This window comes from Xenopus laevis, chromosome 2L (assembly GCF_017654675.1).
Source record: "Xenopus laevis strain J_2021 chromosome 2L, Xenopus_laevis_v10.1, whole genome shotgun sequence".
Classification (NCBI taxonomy): domain Eukaryota; kingdom Metazoa; phylum Chordata; class Amphibia; order Anura; family Pipidae; genus Xenopus; species Xenopus laevis.
Window position 1 is genome coordinate 42,929,226 of NC_054373.1, and position 23,774 is coordinate 42,952,999.

Here is a 23,774-nt window from a genome sequence, read left to right on the forward strand (position 1 = left end):
AGGGAAATAGTACGTTCTTTTTTAATTACTTAAAAACACTTTCATTTTGTGGTGTTACTGTTCCTTTAAGTAGCTTGTGTCCCCAGTAACTAGTTTAATACTGGCTGCTTTGCCCAATACTTCCAATGTCATTTGTAAGACCGATATATTCAATCTCTAGTCGTAGCTTACCTATCATTAACAGTTATGGGATTTATGCATTTGCTGCTGTAATGAGATTGTATTGGCATTTTAGAGAAGAGCCAGACTTTCCCAGATTTTCTGGTGCCAAGGTATCAAGTAGCAGACTCTGGCAGTGCCCAGGTAATCCATATGTGGTGGTGGGGGGGGGATACTGGGGTCGTTTTATTCCATTTGTGGTGACACAGAGTTAAGCTAAATCAGGCACGGCAGCTGGTATCATCTAAAGAAGATAAAAAAAACGAATGATTTTTTTTACACTGAACTGGAAAACAAGGAGCTCCTAAAACATCAGCTTCTGTTTATGGCTGGAAACAGCTTCACTACCCTCAGTCCTTACAAAGCGGAGGAATATTGAGTACCCGTAGGAGAGACACACAGACACAGGGAGAAGATACAAACTCATTGCAGATAGTCCCTGGTTGGAATCAAACTGTATGATCCCAGGGTAAAAGTGTGGCTCCACTGTGTAGTATTCAGCACTGGCATGGGAACTGGGTTTGCAATAGAGTATAACATGCCCAATGTTTCTGGGAGCTCCTGCTTCCCTATATCAGGTACAGGCACATCATTCACATTAGTCCATGAAACACTGTACAGTCAGTTTTATCTGATGCCAATTAACCATGCACTTTGTAAGGAAACGAGGAGAGCACTCTGCAAGCAATTAATGCTGTGGTTATCCTTTTATTAGTCGACTACGTGTACAAGAAGTCGACTCATAAAAGGATAACCACAGCATTAATTGCTTGCAGAGTGCTCTCCTCATTTCCTTATAAATTGAGTTATAGATATCAGGATACGATGACTTGATTGAGGAAAGTTGCACCCTTTTCCTGAACCAAGTGGGCAGAGCGTTTTGGATAATATACTTCCTGGTTGTTGCACTTTGGTAACTAGGGCACCCTTGGCCAGAATCAATGCATGACCCAAAAATAGTGCTATGGTGCAATGTGACATTGTGCTCTGCTTCTACCAGCAGACATTCCATGTCATATTATAGATAGAAAACTATTTACCCAGTTATGGCCACTGCTAGGGTTGCCACCTATTTTACAGGATTGGTCGGTAAAAATGATGCTTGATGCCAATTTTATAAAAGGGGTAGTCACCTTTAAGTTAACTTTTAGTATTTTATAGAAGGGCCAATGCTAAGCAACCTTTCAATGGGTCTTCATTGTTTATTTTTTATAGGTTTTTAATTATTTGCCTTTTTCTTCTGACTCTTTCAGCTTTCCAATGGGGGTCACTGACCTGAAAATAAATGCTCTGTAAAGCTACATATTTATTGTAATTGCTACTCCTTTACTACTACTTTATTACTCATTTTTCTATTCAGGCTCTCTCCTGTTTATATTCCAGTCTCTTATTCAAATCAATGTATGGTTGCTAGGGTAATTTGGACCCTAGCAATAACTCAAAAACCACAAATAAAAAAAAATGAAAACCAATTGCAAATTGTCTCAGAATATCACTCTCTACATCATACTAAGAGTTAATGCACAGATGAACAACCCCTTTAATAGGAAAAAAGAAAATAAATATAGGAAGGCCGATATTTTTTTCCAGAAGAGGTGGCAACTCTAAGTCACTGCCCAGGCCCTTACTAGATTAGTACCCTTGGTCAATGTGGGTCTCATCACAAAAGGAGTCTCACCCAGGGTCAGAGGTAACCAACAAACTGGCACCATTTCCTTTACAAAATGGAAACTCACACCCAGAGGTAAATACATTCCATTGGTGAGGGGAGAGTTATTTACCAGCCTGTGCACCCGTTCTAATTGGACATCCCAGAATCCCTGAAGGGTGCATACAAATCAGTAGGTAGCACTGTGGGTGATTTCCCAATGGCTCAAAGTCTGCTGTTCAGGAATAGGAGAGAAGGGTGAATGACCCAGAACTTAGTTTAAAAAGTACAAATATTTTTTTCATGGGGGTGGAGGACCAGAGGAGGGTAGAGGGTGTTATATTTAAGAGCCAATCACAGAGAATGTTTACTAGTTTATACCTAACCCTTCCCCATTAAAGGTCTTTTTGGTTCTGGTTTCTAACAAACACGGGATATTGTACAGGTTTGGCTGCTCCAACTGCCTGATAGCATGGTAAGTGGCCATTTGCAATATTCACTCATTTGCTTTGCCTATAATTACTGGATCCTAATATTGTAACTGCAATGAATACTATCATATAAGTATATATATTGCTTACATGTAAGATGTGTACATTTATAAAAGGCTTTGCTTCATACTGTGTGCAGCCGCTATAATATTACTCTGCTGTTCTGCTTGAAATTGGGTTATGATGTGACAAACAGAAGGAAGCCTGAGAGTAAAAGAACAGAATATTTGGCACAGTTAAAAATTCATGACATACAGGATGGCCACGGTCCAATCAGCAGTGAGTTAATTTTCTTATATATAAAATTAATTATGACTCAGGCATGGAGCATAGGGTGCAAGAAGAAGTGAGAAGGAACCTGTCCCAGAATGATTTTATGGCCGAGTAATCATTTTATTAATTATCAGATATTCCGATGATTTGTAGGCTATGTTTCAAATAATTGCTTGTTAATTATCTGTTCGCAGGCCTGTACCTTATAAACAATATGATGCTGTACAGAGTGCAGCTTCCTAATGACTGTAAGATCCAGTACATGTGATAGGAACCAGCAGCCAGGGTTGTAGTTGGCATTGGGAGAAGTTTACATTTACATTGGGAGTAAATGTACCTTGAACTGAACCCTGATTGTGCCTGTGCCCAGTTGCTGTTACTGTTCCTTTAAACAGGTTGTTCACCTTTTGAGTTAACTTTTACTATGATGTAGAGAGTAATATTCTGAGACAATTTGCAGTTGGTTTTCATTTTTTATTATTTGTGTTTTTTTAATTATTTAGCTTTTTGCAAATTCAACCAGATTCAAATCTGGTGGCTAGGGTCCAAATACCCTAGCAACCATGCACTAATTTGAATAAGAGACTGGAATATGAATAGGAGAAGGTCTGAATAGAAAGATGAGTTATAAAAAGTAGCAATAACATTAAAGGGCATATTTATCAAGAGTCGAATTTCAAATTTGAAAAACTTCAAATTCAAAAAGACCAAACGAAATTAAGTCAAAGTTTTTTTGACTGAATAGGTCAGTTTTCGATCGAATAGGTCCGTATTTGGCCGCATTCGAATCTTTCAAATCGAAGTAATAGCGCATTCAATTAAATTAGGAATCAAAGTTTTTCCCAAAAAAAACTTTGCTTTTTTAAAGTCCACCAATTGACTCCCTATAGGTTCTAGGAGGTCCCCCATAGGCTAAAACAGCAATTCGGCGGGTTTTAGATGGCGAATGGTCAAAGTTGAATTTTTAAAGAGACAGTACATGATAAATTTCAATATTCAAATTCGATCGAATATGGACTATTCACCCGAAGAAAAAAACGTTAATAAATATCGGTTGGTTTTATTTTTATTCGAATTTCGAAGTTATGGGAGTTCAAAAAACTCCCATTACTTCGAAAATCGACCCTTGATATATCTGCTCCTAACTGATGCTGTTGGTGGTGCTACTTTAAAAGGGGTGTGGCAGTGGGGTATGACCATCAGGGCAGTGAGAATGATTGTAGGAAACATTTTTCTATATGAGATGCCATTAATCCACCCAAGCTCTATTAGTGCTTAAAGGGGTGGTTCAACTTTCAGTTAACTTTTAGTATTTTAAAGAATGACTATTTTCAAGTGATCTTCATTTTTTCTTTTTAAAAGTTTTTGCATAATTTCCCTTCTTTTTCTGACTCTTTCTGGCTTTCAAATGGGGGTCACTGACCCCATCTAAAAATCAAATGTTCTGTAAGGCTACGCATTTATTGTTCCTTTTTATTACTCATCTTTCTATTCAGGCCTCTCCTATTTACATTCCAGTCTCTTGTTCATATCAGTGCACGGTTGCTAAGGTAATTTGGACCCTAGCAATCAGTTTGCTGAAACTGTAAACTGTAGAGCGGCTGAATAAAATGCTCAATGACTTAAAAACCACAAATACTAAAAAATTTAAATCAATTGGAAATTGTCTCAGAATATCACTCTCTTCACCATACTGAAAGTTAATTTAAAGGTGAACAACCCCTCTAGTCTGAAATAGTTCAGACTAGAAGAAAAGAACTTTCATTTGAAGCAACGTAGGGGGTTCTTCACAGTGAAGACAGTGAGGTTGTGGAATGCACTGCCGGGTGATGTTGTGATGGTTCATTCTGTTAATGCCTTTAAGAATGGCTTGGATGATTTCTTAGTCAGACATAATATCAAAGGCTATTGTAATACTAAGCTCTATAGTTAGTATAGATATGGGTATATATCAGTGGTCCCCAACCAGTAGCCCGTGAGCAACATGTTGATGTTGCTCCCAGTGGCCTCAAAGCAGGTGCTTATTTTTAAATTCCAGGCCTGGAGGCAAGTTTTGGTTGCATAAAAACCAGGTGTATTGCCAAACAGAGGCTGCTGTAGGCCGCAAGTCCACATAGGGCTACCAAATAGCCAATCACAGCCCTTATTTGGCACCCCAGAGACTTTTTGTGCTTGTGTTGCTCCCCAACTCTTTTAACATCGTGTTGCTCACGGGTAAAAAAAGATTGGAGATCCCTGGTATATATAATTGATGTGAATTCATGGAGGGGTGTGTGTATGGATGCTGGGTTTTCATTTGGAGGAGTTGAACTTGATGGACTTTTTTCAACCCGATTTAACTATGTAACTATGTCATTTGTTCTTGGCTTTCAACATTACTTAAGTGGAATTATTAAATACATTCATTTTTGTTCATATATTCATGTAGTGTTGGTCATTAACTTACTGTTAGTAGTATCCTTACACTGGTCCTTTTATTTCTTTGATTCAGACATCCTACACGGATAAAGGGGAGAAGGTAATATATTCTGTTTTTATTCTTCATTGTACGTTGAAAATTGTGGTGCAAATAAAAATGCTAAACCAACAGATGTTGTTAAATAATTGTTAGCTAAGTTTAGTAAACAGATCAGTGATGTTGTTTCTGGCCCCCAGCTGTAGTTAAAGCTTTAGGCTAAGACCAGACAGGGCAGAAATCAGTCTGCTAAAATCCACAGGCCAATTTCAGCCCATGTGTTGGCTCTGATGCGAAAACACTTGGCAGAAGAAACACAAGACTTTTTGCAAAAGTGTTGGCTCCTAAGGCAACACAAGGCTTCCATGAACACAGAAGAAGATTCTGCTAGGGGCGAGGGGCTGAAATTGGCGTGCAGATTTCAGCGGGTTGATTTCGACCCTGTCTTTCCCTTAGTCATTGCACAACTGAGGGAAGAGGAGGGTGATTGTAGTTCATCAACAGCAGGAAGATCTTAAATTGAACATCCCTTAATTACATGCATTTTACTTCATATTGAGGTTCTGGCATGCCTGTAAATCTTATGGGCCCTACATCTCTAGCTCTGCCTTTATGGGCTGCACCTATGAAACCAGTACATTGGGCTTATTCATTTAAGCAAATAACATAACAATCTCTCATTACAGACCAAACTGACGACAGGTTCTGTCCCCTACTCCCCTTCCAATAAATGACAAGCTGTTTGAACGCTCATGTAAATGCCCAAAAACTAAAAGTTACCAACCATGACCCTTAATTATCAACCTAGGAGTGCAGAAACCCTCAGTTCTGTATAGTTATCCAGCTGATCATTATAAATGTAATTTGTCCATTCTTGGTTGGATTCTGCCCGTGGGTTCCTATTTGGCATGGCCAGCTTGATTTCAGGGACATCCCTAGCAATGTCTCTGGAGCTGGCCCCCAACCAAGAGAACAGAAATATCTGCATTTGTCTATAAGAGGAATTTGCAGAGAGCCCTATCACCCTGTAAGTATAGAGGGAGTCCCTCCTGTCCATTGAGCAAGTGATAGAATTATTTCCAGGGCCACTTTCTATCAGCCAGTGCTCCTGCTCTATAATGGGCATGACCCATGTATGACATACCAACTGGACATGGTTATTGTATTTTAGATAAGTTGCCACCATATTATTTCAGCAGCTGTATGATCTTTAAATTCAACTGCAGGACTGTGAGCTGGACATCCTAGATATAACCAGGGCAGAAGAACTTTATGCCCTAAAGCCCACCCTGAGTAAATGTAATGGGTGAGAGTAGAATTTGTATTCTGTATGAAAGCTAATAAACTCCTCTGCTGTTGCTTTACTTACACCAGCACGAGAGGGGCCGCTTGCTGAGCTTCCACCATCTTACCTTCTGGGTGGGAAATGCCAAACAGGTAAGAAAAGATATATAGTCTGAATTCCATCACCGACATATAACCAAAATAATTATGAATCCTACTTGTTACTTTATATCTCTTATAAACGTAATGCAATCAATGGGCATATACCCTATTTCTTTATTGTGAATATCTTTGGCTTGTGAAACAGAAATGGGGCAGGGAGGTATAATAGTTTATGGGTTATGAATAGGCACAGGCATAATGTTTGCCTAGGTAAGGTGTCCACCATACATATATGTATATACTCTATGTCAGCAAGATAGCAGATCCCATTTATAAATGTAGGCACAGATACAGAGAGAGAATCATTTATAAAATCTAGCATGCGTTTTATTTCTAAAATAAGGAAGTGTTTCTTCCAAACTTTGTAAATCCAGAACAATTGTTTAACTTGGTAGGCTCTAGATACATGCATTTTTTATATATTTAAAATGTACAGTGTATTTATGTTTTGATTGTCCGGCAGACTATTCTTTAAAACAGGATGGTCCTGCTGCAACGAGTTTCCTCCATCCAATACACAAAAAGGTGTATTTTTCCAACAGAGAAAGGTGTATTTTGCTTTAATTTAATCATTTATTTCATAAAAGCGCCTTCTTGCCTGCCAAAATGTAGTGGATTTATAAAACATTAATAAGAATAAACACAGTTTTTTTTTGGGAGAGAGTAATTAGTGTTATTATAGGGCCGGGTTATGAGAACTGTAACTGTGTTAAATAATGTCTGAAAACCATAATTATTCTGTCATTGGGGAAGGTTAAACATCTTCTAAGGGGAAAAAGCCGTTGGCTGTCAGACTAAGTTGCATCATTATCAGATGACTCAGTAAACTTCATAGAAGCTGACTGCGTTCTTAATTATAGAAAATAGCAGGCAAAATGAAGGCATTATACTAATCCCAAGCAATAGTAATGGGATTAATGAATAAGAAATGAACAGATGTCACACACTGATTTCCAATTTACCTCCAGCAATCTGGATATGCCCATACAGTGCTGCACCGCTCTAGTAGCACAAATCTAAATCTGCTCTATCTGCTGTTATCTGACTACAGGCGGCGTCATACTATTGTGACAAGTTGGGGTTCGAGCATTTTGCTTATAAAGGATTGGAAACGGGAAGCAGGGAGGTGGTGTCTCACGCCATTAAACAGGATAAGGTAAGGAGATCGCATGATTGAAACACTATAGAACTAGGCAATACAAGGTTCAATGCTACTTCCTGTTTAATTAAAGATTATGCAAATTTTTTTAACAAATCTTCCATTGTTTTGGTTTTTTTGGAATGGCAAAGACATAATAGAAATATGGAATCTATTATCCAGGATGCTAAAATTGAGGGTGATCTGTGTTCCAGCACCTTACTCACCCTATTGTTGGAAGGCAAGGGAAGCAGCATTACTTAACATCATCTGGCCCTAGCCTCAAAGTTTTGTCTTGTCCTCAAGATCAGGGCCATCATCAGAATTGGATGGACCTGTACAACAAATTTGTGGGCACCCTACAAGAAAAAGAAAAAAACACTGGTGGCATGGCCCCTCTACAAAATTAAAATATTGGTGGCAAGGGACCCCCCACAAATAAATTTAGTGCCCAATGGTTTAAAAAAAAATGGTGTTCAGAATGACTTGGCTTCTTCTTCAGCGTAACTCGGCTCCTACTTCAAGGGAGGCCCAGCTAATCCAGGAAACACAGCACGGCCCCTGATGGCAGCCTTGCTTATGATTAAAAAAAAATAAATTTGAATGTTGAGAAATCACCCCCTTATAAAGCCTTTATTGGGATAATAGAGTGTTGTCTAGTTTATTATTGCTAAGACAAGACATCAGTAAATCCCTGTGTGTTACTAAATTACTGCCTGTCACAACTGGAGGCCACACTAGACAGATATTCTGAAGTCAGAAAGACGTTATTGTCCATTTGAGGGTGAATAATGAAAGAGTAATGAACAGACTCATACACAGCAATCTTTACAGGTGGGTCACAATGATGTATTCAGCCGCCATTAGGCATGCCACTTAAAGACAGTAACCAGCTAATACTGCAGGGCATTTCCCTGCCAAGACAAAACATACTACAAAGCTGAATCTACTTGCTCATTTAAGGAGTTCTCTCATTCTTATTATTAAAAAATACAATTAGTTGGAGAGAACACGCAACAATACTGTATTTTATACCAATACAGATATATGATCAGTTATCCAGAAACCCCTTATCTAGAAAGCTCCAACGGCAGAACGGCCGTCTCCCATAGACTCCATTTTATCCAAATAATCCAAATTTTTTAAAAATTATTATAATAAAACAGTACCTTGTACTTAATCCAAACTAAGATATAATGAATCCTTATTGGAGGCAAAACCAGCCTATTGGGTTTATCTAATGTTTACATGATTTTCTAGTAGACTTAAGGTATGAAGATCCAAATTACAGACAAATCTGTTATGCATAAAACCAGCTTTTGATATCCAGCAAAATCATTGTAAACTAGAAAAGTTATGAGATTGCCTGTGCAATATAACTCTCTGAGCTCCCATTCATGTCAATGAGAATTGAAAAGTTGGAATCATCTGTAGAAGCGCTGGGTGCTTCCACTGCAGGGACAGCTGTAGGATTTACAGTAGTCTGAGCATTTAAGAAAGACAAAATGGCAGACATAGGAAGGTATGGTGGCTTCTTATAGTGGTTTCTTTGCTGCAGTTTTATACAATTCAAAAACAATGAAATGTGTTCTTCCTGCTCTTTCAGATTGTATTTGTCTTCCAGTCTCCTCTAAATCCTGGAAATGAAGGTAAGACTTCTAACAGTAACCAAACTTAATTATTTGATATCAACCAAAGAAATGTATATAAAAAGTTAACTTAGTTTATTGTGAGCAGATCACAGAATAACACAGACCATTTGGCAGTAAAAGAGCTTTACCCCAATGTGTATGCTCCAGTGTTACAAATAACGTGTTCCTTTAAAGAGTGCTTAACTTTTAATATGTTATAGAATGGCTGATTCTAAGCAGCTTTTCACTTGATCTTCATTTTTTTATTTCAGATTTTTTTTTTTTTTGTGAATTTATATTATGCCACAAAGTTGCTAGTGTGAGTATTATTAATTTTTTAAGTATTTCGATTCTTAGCATCTGCCCTAACCCACATGTTTTCAACTGGGCCCAACATGGACCAAAGTTGAGAAGGAATTTAACTACCTGCACCCCATCCACTCTGGTGATATCAGAAAGAACATCAGGGAGGTGCCGGTTCTGTCCGCTAAAAGTTATTGTGGTCCTCACTGGTTCATTGTGACCAAAAGCCCAGCCTTCAGCCCCAAACCCGCCTGACCCAAATGTTATTTATAATGTTACAAATAAATTGACTGAATGAATAGGCCTCTAAACTGTTATGATTTCTTGTCCAGAGATGGGGCAGCACATTATCAAACATGGTGATGGGGTGAAGGATGTCGCTTTCCAGGTGGAAGACTGTGACTTTTTATTCCAGGTATTTTAAAATATAGTAGTTGGCATGGATTTTCTACAGCTCTCTACTACTATCATTATCTCTTATTTCTATAGCACTGACATGTTTCAGCAGTGATATCCAGGAATTCTACCTAGTGGACCTAGTGGAGCTTAGAAACCCTATAATATTCACACATACACAGACTAGGGTCAGTTTTACCAGGAGCCAGTTAATCTATATGTATGTTTTTGGAGTGTGGGAGGAAACGGAAGTATCCAGAAGAAACAACGGGGCATATTTACTAGGGATGCACCGAATCCAGGATTCGTTTCGGGATTCGGCCAGGATACGGACTTTTTCAGCAGGATTTGGATTCGAACAAGTTCTTGTGTCTGGCCAAACCAAATCCAAATCCTAATTTGCATATTTAAATTAGGGCGGGTAGGGAAATCACTAAACTTTTCGGCACAAAAGAAGATTTTTTTTCCTTTCCTGTCGCTAATTTGCATATGCAAATTAGGATTCGGTTCGGTATTTGGCCGAATCTTTCACCAAGGATTCGGCTGAATCCCAAATAGGGGATTCGGTGCATCCCTAATATTTAATAAAGAGTGAAAGTGTAAACGTGGACTATTATCAATGAAAATAAACGTTCCCTGCAATACTGCCAATTTATCGAAAGTAGAGTATAAAACTATGAATGGCAAAAACCTGAAAAATTTGCGTTTTCTCAGTATAAAATCCAAATTTTTAGTGGAAAAAAAACCCCACAAATTTTTCGGGATTTATTTTATACCAGGGATGGGAAAAGTCAGAATCCCAAAATCCGGCATCTCAGACCTGCCGATGTTGCAATGGGAGAAGTCCCAAAGATATTTTGATCTGTGCTGGGTTTCCTACAATAATCCGAAGATTTTGTGATTTTCGGGCAACAATCAGAAAAAATCTGAGGTTTCGGGTGGAAAATCCAAAAAGATTCATACAATTTGGGTTTTTTTTGACAATTTTTAGTTTTTTTCATGCAAACAAATTTTTCAGGAAAGTGTATTGATAAATAAGGAGAAAAACACGTACGGAGTTGTTTTCAGAGAATATTGAGAAAAATTCGGATAAATAGTTTTGGAGAATTAACTTCATGTTGGTGAAATTTCTGTTCGCATTGGCGTTATGTCACGTCACTTCTCCAGGTGACATTTATCCATTGACTATTCTTCAATTTACCAAAAGCACAAGGATAGTTCAGCAGCATGCAGCCTGCTCTTCACTGATTTCTATCAGGATTCTGTTTTACAATTACATTACATTACTCCCTGTGCATTCAGTTATTGGTGTTAAGAGGGGACCTCTCCCATCAGTCCTTAACCCAGCTCTATATATATGTACTTTAATCTAAATAGATAACCTGAGGAGTAAAAAAAATGTAGCTGTAATGTGAGACACACACGAACTGTGGTTAGAGTTTAATGTAAGAGCAAATAGGACGGCGCTTTGAAAGATGGCTTTGTTTAATTAGGGGAGAAAGTGAGTGTTTGCTAAAGAGCGAGCAAAGTGCTGAGCTCAGTGACATCACAAGCCAAGACAAATAAGCTAATGGAACAGAGAGGAGGAGGAGACGGCAGCCAGGGGAAAGGGAGGAGGAGAGATGCCAAAGCTTCAAGGTACAAAGCAGGTCTGCAGGGAAACACCCACCTCTGGCACAGGCCTTGGCAGGAAATATTAACTCACTGAGGTACAAGATTGGCACAATGACTGGCACAGCACCAGCAGGACAGTAGTGCAAAGGGCAGCAGGCTGATAACTAACAACACTCTGGAACTTACCTACATAGACTTTTATTTAAACAACATGGCATTGGTCACTTTTGTCTTTTGTTATTCATTTAAATGATCTGGAGTTGACTCTGCTGCTCTCAACCTGCATCTTTTTTCAGGCTAAGAGAATCGGAGCCACTTCGTGCCCCGGCTTCATACAACCGAGCCACCGTGCATTCACATGTAACGGAGCGGAGATCAGCCTGAAAATGCCTGCTTTTGCGTAATTAGGTGGAACTCCGCTCTGCTGGGTGTGACTGCATGCAGTTGGATCTTTTGCAAATCGATGAAGACGGGGCAAAGACGATTCTCTCAGCCTGAAAAAAACTCTCCATCTGCCCTTGGCCTTAAGAAAAAGGAGGAGATTGCACCCTAGCAGCCCTTTTATTGAGGGTCCTCTATATACAACATAAATAGTGATGCTACCACACTGTTCACCCTTTATTTTGGTACTATTTCCTTACTCTGAGTAGGTAATGTCTGGATTATATTTTCTTGCCACAAGCATGGGGAGGACATTAAACTCTAGCAAAATGGCTCCAGACTTTGCCCAAGATTGAGATCCAGAGTTTACAGCAAAATTTCAACTTTTTAACAGTAAATGTGGTAACTTCAGCACTAGTGATGGGCAAATCTGTGCCTTTAAAATCAGCGAATTTACAGCGAAACTGCAAAAAATTTCCAAAACGCATTGGAGTCAATGGGTGTCAAAATTATTTTGAAGCACGTCAATTTTTATATGTGCGACTATTCAATCCAAATACAATAAAGTCAATGGGCATCCGAATAATTTTGACACGCATCAATTTTTATGCACACGCCAATTTTTTTTTTTTACATGACTGATTTTTCAAATTGTCGCCACAGTTACGCAAATTAGTTCGCTTGCGGCAAAACGTGGAAATTTGCCCATCACTATTTAGCACAACTGCAATCTCTTCTGGGTGCAGGGGGTGGTAAGCATGGTAGAAATTGTGTGTCGTAGGGTTTTTCAACTTGGCCAGCAAAATGGCAGGAATGTCTTACTAATTGGATCATCCTTATTCATACATATTAGGTAGCTTCAAAAAGCAAGAGAATAGGCAACCATTTACCATTTTACTGGTTATCTACAGTATAGCAGAGATAATTAGATACCAGACACAGGTAAACCCCTTCATAATGGATTTCTGCTTATCTGTAAGCCAAAATCGTCACAACAAAGGGTGAAGGGAGGGCTGATTTATACAGAGCTCAGTTTCGTTAGTTTAATTTACTCCACTAACAATTCTCAAGTACTCCTTTATAATAAAATGTATTAAGAAATATGCATTCTTTAACTGAGTACAGACAGAGTTTATTTATATTGTTCAAAAAGTGTATCTTGCCCCCTCAAAGCAGATTGTTTTCTTTGACTTCTTTAGAAGATTTAGGAGCTGCTACTTGTAGCTTGCCAGATACAGGATTCATTGCTCCTCAGGGGATGTTATAGGTTACTTGCCTCACAGAAAACAATAAAACCTATTTGTAGGCAGGTATTCATCTTCCTGTGAGACATAAGCCTTAGGTCAGAGAGCTGAACTACCTCCTAGATATGCCTACATCATTAATCAAAAGAGAAAGAATACAGGTTTTCGTTCAGAATAAGAGTATTTATGCAAATATATGTGTGTGTGTCTAAATAAAGGGTGCAACTTACAGAACCTAACGATTAACTTTCTAACCATGGATCCCCAGATATTGCAACACTACAATTTGATATGACCAAGGGATAATACATGCTGGGAGTTGTAGTTCAGTAACACAAGTGAACCAAGGTTAGGAAACAGGGCTTTAAGTTAATCATGTACACAGGTAAAACTCTGTGCATTAAAAGACAGGTTGGAACTGCCATGTAAAATGACCATGACATTCGCCAGCGACTCAATAACACCCAGAGTAGCAATAAAAACTGTCATTCAGTAGATGTAGGGCATATTAAAATCAGAGGTCCAAGAAAGAGCAGCACATAGAAAGCCTGCATAGCAACTATGATACAATAAAGTGTGTATATGGCCAGCAAATAATGCTGCCATCAGAAGGACAATAAATTAAGTGTTCAAGTGAGTGTGCTTTTAACCAACCTATGTTTCACCCACATTAGTACATAAAGGGAACTATTTATCACGCTGTGCAAAACGAAACTGGATGGAAAAAAAAACAGTGTAAAAATTTAGCAAATTTATCAAGGTATTTTATTTTCCACCAATGCAAATACCAGATTTACCATTGTTATTTCACACTGGCTTCAGACCTTTTTAAGTAACTTCCGATGGAAAAAAATGACGCCATTTTTATGCTGTTTTTTAAACTGTGCTGCCTGGTGAATTATTCCAGTGTTTTTCTCCACCACAAAATAAATGCTTCAAACTGTAAGGCCTACAGATTTGCATAAAGTTTGATCTGGTCTGATTCACAGCACAGTTATCTAAGGCATGTAGTGTTCTGTAAAAAGTATTTTTTGCTTTCAACAAGTCATTCTGAATTGGATCTGACCAAGTTGTTTTAAAGTCTGACATTTGGAAAGGCAGGTTCTTCTGGTCACTGCTCACTACCAAAATGATTGTAGATCCCTTCTTGAACCAGCAGATGGCATCTGGTTTTCATATTTCTGGGATGAGTACACTGGTTTGGTTCAATAAAATAGGAAGGTGCAACAAATGTTCAAATGCGAATTTGGGATTTTATATAGATATCGAGAACTTCTACCTGCAAGAAAGGAGCATAATGGATGTGCTTTAAGCCTTTATAATTGTCACTGGCGTAGATGTTAGTGAGCCCTGCAACAAAATGATCATGGACAACTTGTCCCCCCGACTATGGTTGAAACAGATAATTTGTTTCTCACACACACGCAAATATTACAACCCGGACTCCTTATACAGGTAAGGAATCTGTTATCCAGAAACCTCGATTTTAAGTATCCTCATTTTAAGTTTTGCCGCATTTTACATTTTTCATTTCTGGTCCCACCAATTTATAATGCATTTCAATGGTGCATTTCCCTTATCTTAAGTAATGTTTTCCTGGATTATACATTTTGCTCTAATGTTCCCAAAAACTGAGTTTTTCCTCCATGAATGTTAATATTTGTGAAATAAAGAGGTTTAAAATACTAACCAGATGTATATTTTGCCATGGATCTACCTGTAAATGGCCAATTGCAATTACTCTGCCCCTTATACAGTCCTGCACCAATCACGTATTGCTTTAGGTTGTGTATGTGACTGACACATGCCCCTCATAGTGTAACATTAATGCTGCAAAGCTTAACCCTTGCTATTAACACAGTAAATATTATAAAACGGACTCCTGCGCTTATATCCTTTCAGTACTTGAAGGAAAAAGTCCTCTTAACACATTTCCCTGATTTTACATTTTATCGTATTTTACATCTTTTTTCCTGGTCCCCTTAAGGCCCGCCTTAATGTGGGCATATCGGGGAGAGAACCGCTTGTTTGGCAACATCGGCAAACGAGCTGGAGCTCCCTGTGTATGCCCACTTTTAAGGTATGGAGATTCAAATTATAGAATGATCCCATTATCCAGAAAACCCCAGGATATTCTGGATAACAGGCCCCATACCTGTACTCATAGGAGCACCCCAGCAGCTACTTCACTGACACCCTCAAAACTAGGAATGCACTGAATCCAGGAATTGCTTGTAGATTTGGCTAAATCCCTCTAGGCTAAGGAACCCCCTATCCCCCCCAGGATGTAACCCTACCATTCAATTAAAACACAGAGACGTATTTTGGCAAAAATCTGTGGAGGTCACAGGCTTTATTTAACAGTTTAAGCATCAAGGACTAGGTACACCCTGACCCCAGCTGCGGCTCTTATTCTCCAAAGGTGGGCTCACTGCCCAAAAAATTGTATTCTCAAAAAACGTAGGCTCACTGCCCAAAAGTTGGTCAAACATGAAGCAGGGATCATGGGGCCGAGCGCCCTCCGTGAACGCTGTTTAGCCCATCCCCCTGCTCCCTCATTGTGCATAAATGGCGCTAACCCAGTCTCGTGCATGCCTCAGACAAGACCATGCAGTCCAAATCTGATGCACACTTGCGACTCCATAAAGGTAGGCCTGCACCATGACCAACTCGTACTCCCAGAGCCGCACTGAAGCACACTGGCTCGATGCCACCTTGACCTTCCTTGAGCCAGGCAAATACTGTTGACCACCACAGATAATGGTACTCCAGAGGAAGGCAAAAACTCTAGTGCTTTTCAGCCAACTAGCGCTACAAGAAAAATTCCTTCCTGACCCCATCCAGGCGATCGGTCGTAAAACACCCTGGAGCACCGTTGTTTCAAATGGATCCATTTTACCTAGGGAGGGAGGGTGGGAAACAAAAAACACAAGTAAGTCTGAATTATTTTACTATACATCCCCATTAAAAACCCTTCTAAACCAGCACTCCTCCCCTTGCCTCCTCCCCTAGCCTGTCCCTCTTTTCTCCTCCACTTTTAGCCCCCTTCATTGTTCTTACCTGGGGGCTGGGGAGTGAGAGACTAGGCTACACCTGGAGGGAAGAGGGGCCCCGCCTAACCCCATGTCAGCCCTAAACGGGCTTCATTCCTCCTACTTCTTGTGAGATTCAGAATCTACAGGCTGCAATTTGAGAAGAGATTTAAGAACCTGTGTCCCACAGGCAGGAACTCTGGTGGCTATATTACAAGAGAGGTTGGGTAGATCACATGGATTCCATGAGCAGGGAGGGACATTGTTATAACATTGGCAAATATCCCTCAGACCAGCGGGTTTAGGCAGAACCACACAGCTGAAGTTCCTGCTTCTATTGATAAATAAATAATCAGTAAAACAACTAGAGGTTCCACAATCAGACTTAAGCTGGCCATAGACGCAAAGATCTGATCGTACGAATCGAGGATTCGATTTTCGGATTGTGTGTAGAGAGTCCCAACATTTTTCGTCCGGCGGAGATCGGTTGTTTGGTCGATCAGACAGGTTAAAAGATTTCTGTCGGCTGCCGATAATATCTCTGCATGTATTGCCGATCGTACGATTTTCAGAGGGAGACTGCCACTAGCTTTGGTCAGACATAACTTGCGTACAATTGCTGTCAGAGGTAGAACATTGGCTGATCTGTTTGTTTATACTTTATTTGATCAGAATGGTTAGTGGCAGGTCGGGAGATGGGATGATTAGTACAATCGGATCTTTGCGTCTATGGCCAGCTTCACTAAGCAAGATAATTGGGGGAAACACACATTTCACAAAAAAAGCAAATAAAAAAAAAATTATTTCTGGTGTTTTGTGAACTAGCTCGATATGAGCATATTAGGGGTGACCTTGTAATGTTAAATCAGGCTGAAACATTCTTGTGTGTTATAAATGTATATAATGCCCTGTGTAAAAAAAAATGATAAGGAGGAGGAGAAACATGGAAACATTTGTACATTCCCGCATCTAATACACCCTCCACGTTCTGTTTTTTAAGAAAGCCAAAGAGCGGGGAGCTGTTATTGTGAGAGAGCCTTGGATTGAGGAAGATGAAGGTGGCAAGGTGAAATATACCGTCCTACAAACTGTAAGTTGCAGATCTCCCATTATGGGGGGATAGGGTTAATTGAGTTATTGCTTTCTGTTCTGACACTGGAGATTACTGAAAGCTGCTGTTTGTTCTCCTTATCCCCAGAGGCCCTGTTTTGTCCAGTGATTAAACTCTCTTTCTTTGATCTCGCTCTCCTCTGTGATGAGCTGCTTTTCCCTTCTGACAATGACTGGGAGGGGGAATTTCATTTCACTTCCCGAGGTTTTAGCCTGCAGCAAATTCTTTCTAGTGGTAATGACAGAACAAGAAGCTGTTTTTGAATATCTGCTACTGTTTCACTTTGTCTTTCCAGTATGGCGATACTACACATACTCTGGTGGAATACCTGGGGCCATATCGGGGTGTATTCCTACCAGGCTATAAAGAGCCGCTGTTCAGAGATCCTATTTTATCTACACTGTAAGTCCTCATCCAATTCAAGAGACACAATGATGATTTATAAGTTCCAGCTTTCAGAAACAAACTGCCCCAACCTAACAAACAACTAAATATTTTATACCACAGTGCACTATACAATATATTTATTTTGAAGAACATATATTGATTTACGTCATGAATATACATGGTAAGAAGGTAGCTCTATAACTGGTCATATATAAACTGACCCTGTGCACTAATCTAATCTAATAGGATGCCCCACAAGCAGATCAGATAGATAGTGAATGAGGACTATACACAGTAGGTGCATTTCTATTGTTCTGTCTGTTCTGATAAATGGGCAATTAGAAGAGGAGAAAGTGAAGAAAAGCTGTGACTGCTCCTTACTTTCTCTTATGCCAATGAACCATACACTGACAGATATAGAGCATTAGCAGTTAAGATTTCCCAACAAGCCTGATTCCCAAACCAACCGATATCCATAGAACATGGAACACAGGATCTGTGGGCCACCATACACGTGCCACAAATCGTATCAATTGGTAACTTTATGGCCAGCTTAAAGGAGTGGCTCACCTTCAGGTTGACTTTTAGTATTTTATATAATTGGTCTTCATTTATTATTTTTTTTATAGTTTTTTAATAATTTGCCTTCTTTTTCTGTCTCTTCTCAGCTTTCAAATGAGGGTAACTGACTCCATCTAAATACAAATGCTCTGTAAGGCTACACATTTATAGTTATTACTACTTTTTCTTAGTTATCTTTCTAGTCAGGCCCTCTCCTATTCATATTCTAGTCTCTTATTGGAATTAATGCATGATTGCTAGGGTAATTTGGACCATAGCAACAAGATTTCTGAGAAGGCAAACTGGAAAGCTGCTGAATAAAATGCTAAATAACTCAAAAACCACAAATTACACATTGTTTCAGAATATCACTCTCTACATAATAAAAGCTGATTTAAAGGTGAACAACCACTTTAATACTGGGTCCAAACACGAGACTCATTTGGAGCTTAAAGGAGCAATTCATTTAGTATGATGAATAGAGATGAATGAAACTGCCATGTTTAACTTAAACTGTAGAAAAATTGCAGTGAATTGGTGTTTTTGTTCTGCATCAAAGCAACGTTCTTGCAGTGAATGTATTGGTGTCAATGCCCTGTTTTTCAATGGCAAATTCTAATAATGCTGTTTGCTGGTGCAACAAAATGCATGGCAAAACCCTAGAACTGCCTTTGGCAGTTTTTCTCATTTCTTGCATGAATAAAATGCAATTTTTCTGTTCCAGCAAAACAATATGCATGGGAATTATAGTGCAGAATATTTGCACTAAATATCTGCCACTCCTGAAAATTAGAATTTCACTTCAAAATTGTATCAGGGGAAAAAATGTGCTTAACTAAAGTAGTACGCTAGAAATGTTGTACATTATGTTTTAGACTTCTGTACCAGCCCAAGGCAACCACAGACATTTAGCAGAGAAAATCTGTGTCTCCAAAGATGCCCCAGTAGCTCCCCATCTTCTTTTCTACTGATTCACTGCACATGCTCTGTGCTGCTGTCATTTACTGAGCTTAAGGGCTGACGTACAATATACTGACTATATATTATATAAACGAATATTGGTACACGGTAGCTCAGAAATCAGCACAATAAGCATCATAATTTAATAACTAGCCCTGTAGCATCAGCTTATATGATGATTTGCGACAACCCTTAAGCTCAAAGCACACTGAGCATGTGTGTGTTGCAGACACTCCTAACAAAATCCAAGGTGGGAAACTCCTGTGACAACTTTGAAGGCCTGGATCATTACTACTATAGAGATGCTGAACCATTAAGCTGCTTCAATAAAATCAGTATATAAAATGTGAAACTTCTAGCCATTTTTAGAGGTTAGTTCTCCTTTACGACAGTCTGCAACCATGTATGATTTGTGGTTTTGGAATTCTTAAAGTTTTCTCATGCAGCTCCATTACAGTAATTTCATGGCTATCTAGTTGCTAGGGTTTCACTTACCTTAGTAGCCAGGTAACAGCTTTGCATTCAGGATAGAAAATGACAAGGGGAAGGCTTGAAAAGAAGTATATGCAATAAACAATAAAAATTCAAGCCTCACAGTCATTCTATTTGGTTGCTAGGGTCAGTGACCCCTTATAATCAGTTAGTTGCAGGCTGGAAATAAGCAGAGTAAGGCTAATAGTTCAAAAAGCATATAATGTATAAAACTATCCACATATACAATAAATAAGGAAGACCATACTGAGGAACATCTGCATCAATCTGACTGCTGACCCATAAAATAGGATGCAGGTGTTTGCAGGGGCATTGAGTATTCGCATTCACAGACTTGCCCGGAAGCCATGCAATAGGTTACAATAGGTGCAGTACTGTAGACCCAACACACCCATGGAATTTATATACTAAAGGCAAGTCTACGGGTGCAAAAGCTCAGTGTCCCTGCAGGAACTTGCAACTGATTCTACATTCAAGCACTTGGAAAGAATGTTATAGAGTGTGAAACATCCAATCCAACAACAGTTTAGGTGTAACAGCAGTCGATTTGATTAATAAAGCCTTAAAAGGGAGCTGTCATGTATCGATTGTGTATGAATATTTTTACAACATCAAGGCATACATCTAATTATATGCATATTAACAAAAACAAATTATCAATTGAGCATTTGTGTATATTTTATTAAATGTATGTTTATTATAAATGGACAACTCCCTGACAGTTATTCACATTACGGGTGGGATTTCTGATCCGGGATTCACAGCACTGTGTAAGTCCCTGGAGGCACCTAAACAGTTCCAAAGCTTGGCAGCTGGTATGAATTGAATCATTGCAGCTCTTCCAATAGATGAACTGAATTAATCCTATTAATTCCATTAAGCCTAAAGGGAAAATAAATAAGGGGTTACTGTTGGCACCCAGAACCTACACTATCAGTTATTCTTCTGAAGGGCTAATTTCAGTGAGAGCAGAAGTAAAAGCTGCCTGGCTTTGGATTTGTTCTGCTACTTTTGAGAATCATGGAGGCCCCCACATATACAATAAACATGCATGAACTAAATTTTAAAAAATATTCTAATCTGTGAATTTATTGTGATAAAAATCAAATCTGCTTGATACAGGTATGGGACCTGGATTATGGGAAGATCATCTCCCATAGAGTCCATTTAAAGCAATTCCTTAAAATTTAAAAAATGATTTCTTATTTCTCTGTAATAATAAAACAGTATTTGTACTTAAGGGTAACTAAGCTGCATGAATCCATATTGCAGGCAAAACAATCCTGTTGAGGTTGTTTAATGTTTAAATGACAATTAGCAGTAGGTAACTGATGGGTTACTAGACTATGGAAACTGGCAACGGCCTAGGAATCATTTTCCTGGTAACTCCATTGTTCTAACAAGCCAAAGGAACAGATTTGTTTATGTCTAACATCAACATTCAATAAAAATTATCACATTATAGAACCTCATGTACAGGAAAAAAAATCCTTCGCTGAAAAGGCTTACATTGTAATACAGTATTTATGTGAAGCTGCATCAAAAGCCTTTCAAATCGAAGTATTGTATATCTACCGAGACACTTCTACCCTAAATATACATGTTACTAATTAATATCAGTCCTGTATGGTTGCTGAGTGTTTTGTGTATACTGTTTTGTGTGTACTCTCTGGAAATTAATATACAGGTATGGTATCAGTAATCTGAAAACCAGTTATCCTGAAAGGTCTGAATTACAGAAAGGCCATCTCCCATAGACTCCATTTTCATCAAATAATCCAAATTTTTTAAAAAACATTTCCTTTTTCTCTATAATTATAAAAGAGTACCTTGTACGTGATCCAATCTAAGATATAATGAATCGAAAAACAACCCTTCTGGGTTTAATTCATGTTTAAATCTTATTATAGTAGGCTTACGGTATGAAGATTTAAATTACAGAAAGATCCATCATCCAGAAAACCCGAGGTCCTGGATAACAGGACCCATACATGTATAACTTCCTAATGGGACCCAGTTCCAGGGCGTTATTTGTATTTTGATGATATTTGTGGTGATCAAAACAGCTGTATGGTTGGAACCGTATATGTTCAATATTCCACTTGACACCCATACTGTTGGTGTAAAAGAAGGTTACAGAAGTGTAGAAGTGTAGAGAAAGACCACTCCATGTTATTTACTGACAGTAATATGAAATTCTGGCCAGGTCTGTACCTACTTACCCACAACAGATGCCAAAAACAAATGCTTGTTGGAGGGAGAAATCAATCCACAAAGCCAAAAAAGCTGCTTTTAATGCTTAGAGTGCATAACTGAATTGCAATTCATACAATACATTCAGGGAACATCCATTAGTCATAGATTGAAATGGAATGTGAAGGGTTTGTCATGGTAATCATATAGATGTATAATATGGGAAGACCACATATATATATAAATAAATATATATATTGATGCTGTCATGTAGAATTAGGTTAGGAAATAAACAAATAAACCATCCAATTCAACATAATGAAGCAGTAAAGGGCCAAAATCAGAACAAACAAAAAGATTTTGGCAATAGCCACCTTTTGATTCCCCAGATTCCACCATTCCCTTCCCACTGCTGAAACTGCACAAATAGCTCTGCGGTAAAGGTAGTTGTCTGTGCTTTGTGTGCCTGGTGTTAATGGTAAGAGTATAGCAGGCTTTGTTTTAGGTGAATTGAAATGTGGAACACTGTGGAGCTAGCACTCTAGCCCGGGTGCTTGGAGCAAGTCGATGGAGAGCACTAAATGATGGGCAGCTAAAGTGAGATTAGGGGGGAATGACAGTTTGCTTTCCTAGATACTTTTCTGATTACTAGCCACTGATCCACCATCATGAAGAACTATATGAATTTGAGAGGCACACATAAAGGTTACATTCTCTTGTATTTTTAGTTCTGTTGTGTAAAAATTCTGTCTGTTTCCTCAGGCCATCAGCCTGCCTCAGCTTCATTGACCACATTGTTGGGAACCAGCCAGATAATGATATGGTGCCTATCGTAGAGTGGTATGTAGCAGATCTAAAAACAAATACGGCTTTTTTTATAACATTTTTAAGTGACACTTCAACATTGAGCTAAGTCTTCTCTAAGGCTCCAGTAGCAAACCAGTCCTCGCTGCAGCTGTGCACCTATGTGTATGTCTGGACCTGTAGGCCTCTAGTTCTACAAACAACAGGTGCATGTTGGGTAAGACATCTGTGTTTTGGTCTGATTTATTTGCTTACTCGAGTAGCAAACTTCAGGAATCATGCCAAAATGTATATCAGACATGTCCAGTCTTTGGCCCTTAAGCTGAATGCTGCTACTAAATGCCTTAACTACAGAAACCACATATTATAACAACTGTGTGAAACATTATTAAATGCTATTAGAAGCTAAACAGAGTTCTCAAGTTTTTTGACAATTATTTAGAAAAGTACAGAAGGTATAACTTATTGTTCATAAAGTACTATGAAAAAGACAGTTCATCAGCAATGTCAACAACTAGAATCTCTTTTGTACCCCCAAAATAAAAATAAATTAACCCCTAGAAATAAATTATCATGATGTTACCTTGTTCATTCAGAATAATAAAATTGAGAATTGCCTCTACAAGCAGAGTACAAATGGGAATGGTTTTATACATGGAAATAGCAATCATTGTGGCAGGCAGTTAAATAATACATTTGGCCTGGCTTATATGTTGATGCTATATTTACAGATGATATTCCCAAGTGGAGATAAAATACAGCAGTTAATTAAATTGCTTAGCACTAGGCACCATGCAAAGACCATAGAACTCCTATGTATAAGTTCTTAGGATAAAGGATTTTAATTGTTGTACAAATTCCGTGTCCCACTGAGAAATAAACCTGAGCAGATAATCGTCAAGAGACCCTTTCTGTATAAGATTCTGAAATTCTGTTTACCTAACACCTGCATAGTAGGGTGTACTGGTAATAAACATCCATGATACATGGCAGTGTTTGATTGCTGATATCATGGAAATAAAAGGGAAAAATTATTAAAGGACAACTAAAGCATA

The 23,774-nt window shown here is 38.7% G+C and overlaps 1 protein-coding gene across 1 annotated transcript in view; it reads left to right on the forward strand.

The window, feature by feature from the left end:
- The first annotated feature begins 2,246 nt into the window (after positions 1–2,246).
- hpd-like.2.L (4-hydroxyphenylpyruvate dioxygenase like gene 2 L homeolog) overlaps positions 2,247–23,774 on the forward strand; it is a 40,174-nt gene continuing 18,646 nt past the window's right edge. Inside the window, 9 exon segments of the mRNA NM_001089909.1 lie at positions 2,247–2,282; positions 5,063–5,089; positions 6,401–6,463; positions 7,524–7,628; positions 9,217–9,259; positions 9,877–9,959; positions 17,212–17,301; positions 17,618–17,724; positions 22,678–22,755. Coding sequence (NP_001083378.1) covers positions 9,879–9,959; positions 17,212–17,301; positions 17,618–17,724; positions 22,678–22,755 — 356 coding nt within the window. The 5' untranslated portion in view covers positions 2,247–2,282; positions 5,063–5,089; positions 6,401–6,463; ... (1 more) ...; positions 9,217–9,259; positions 9,877–9,878.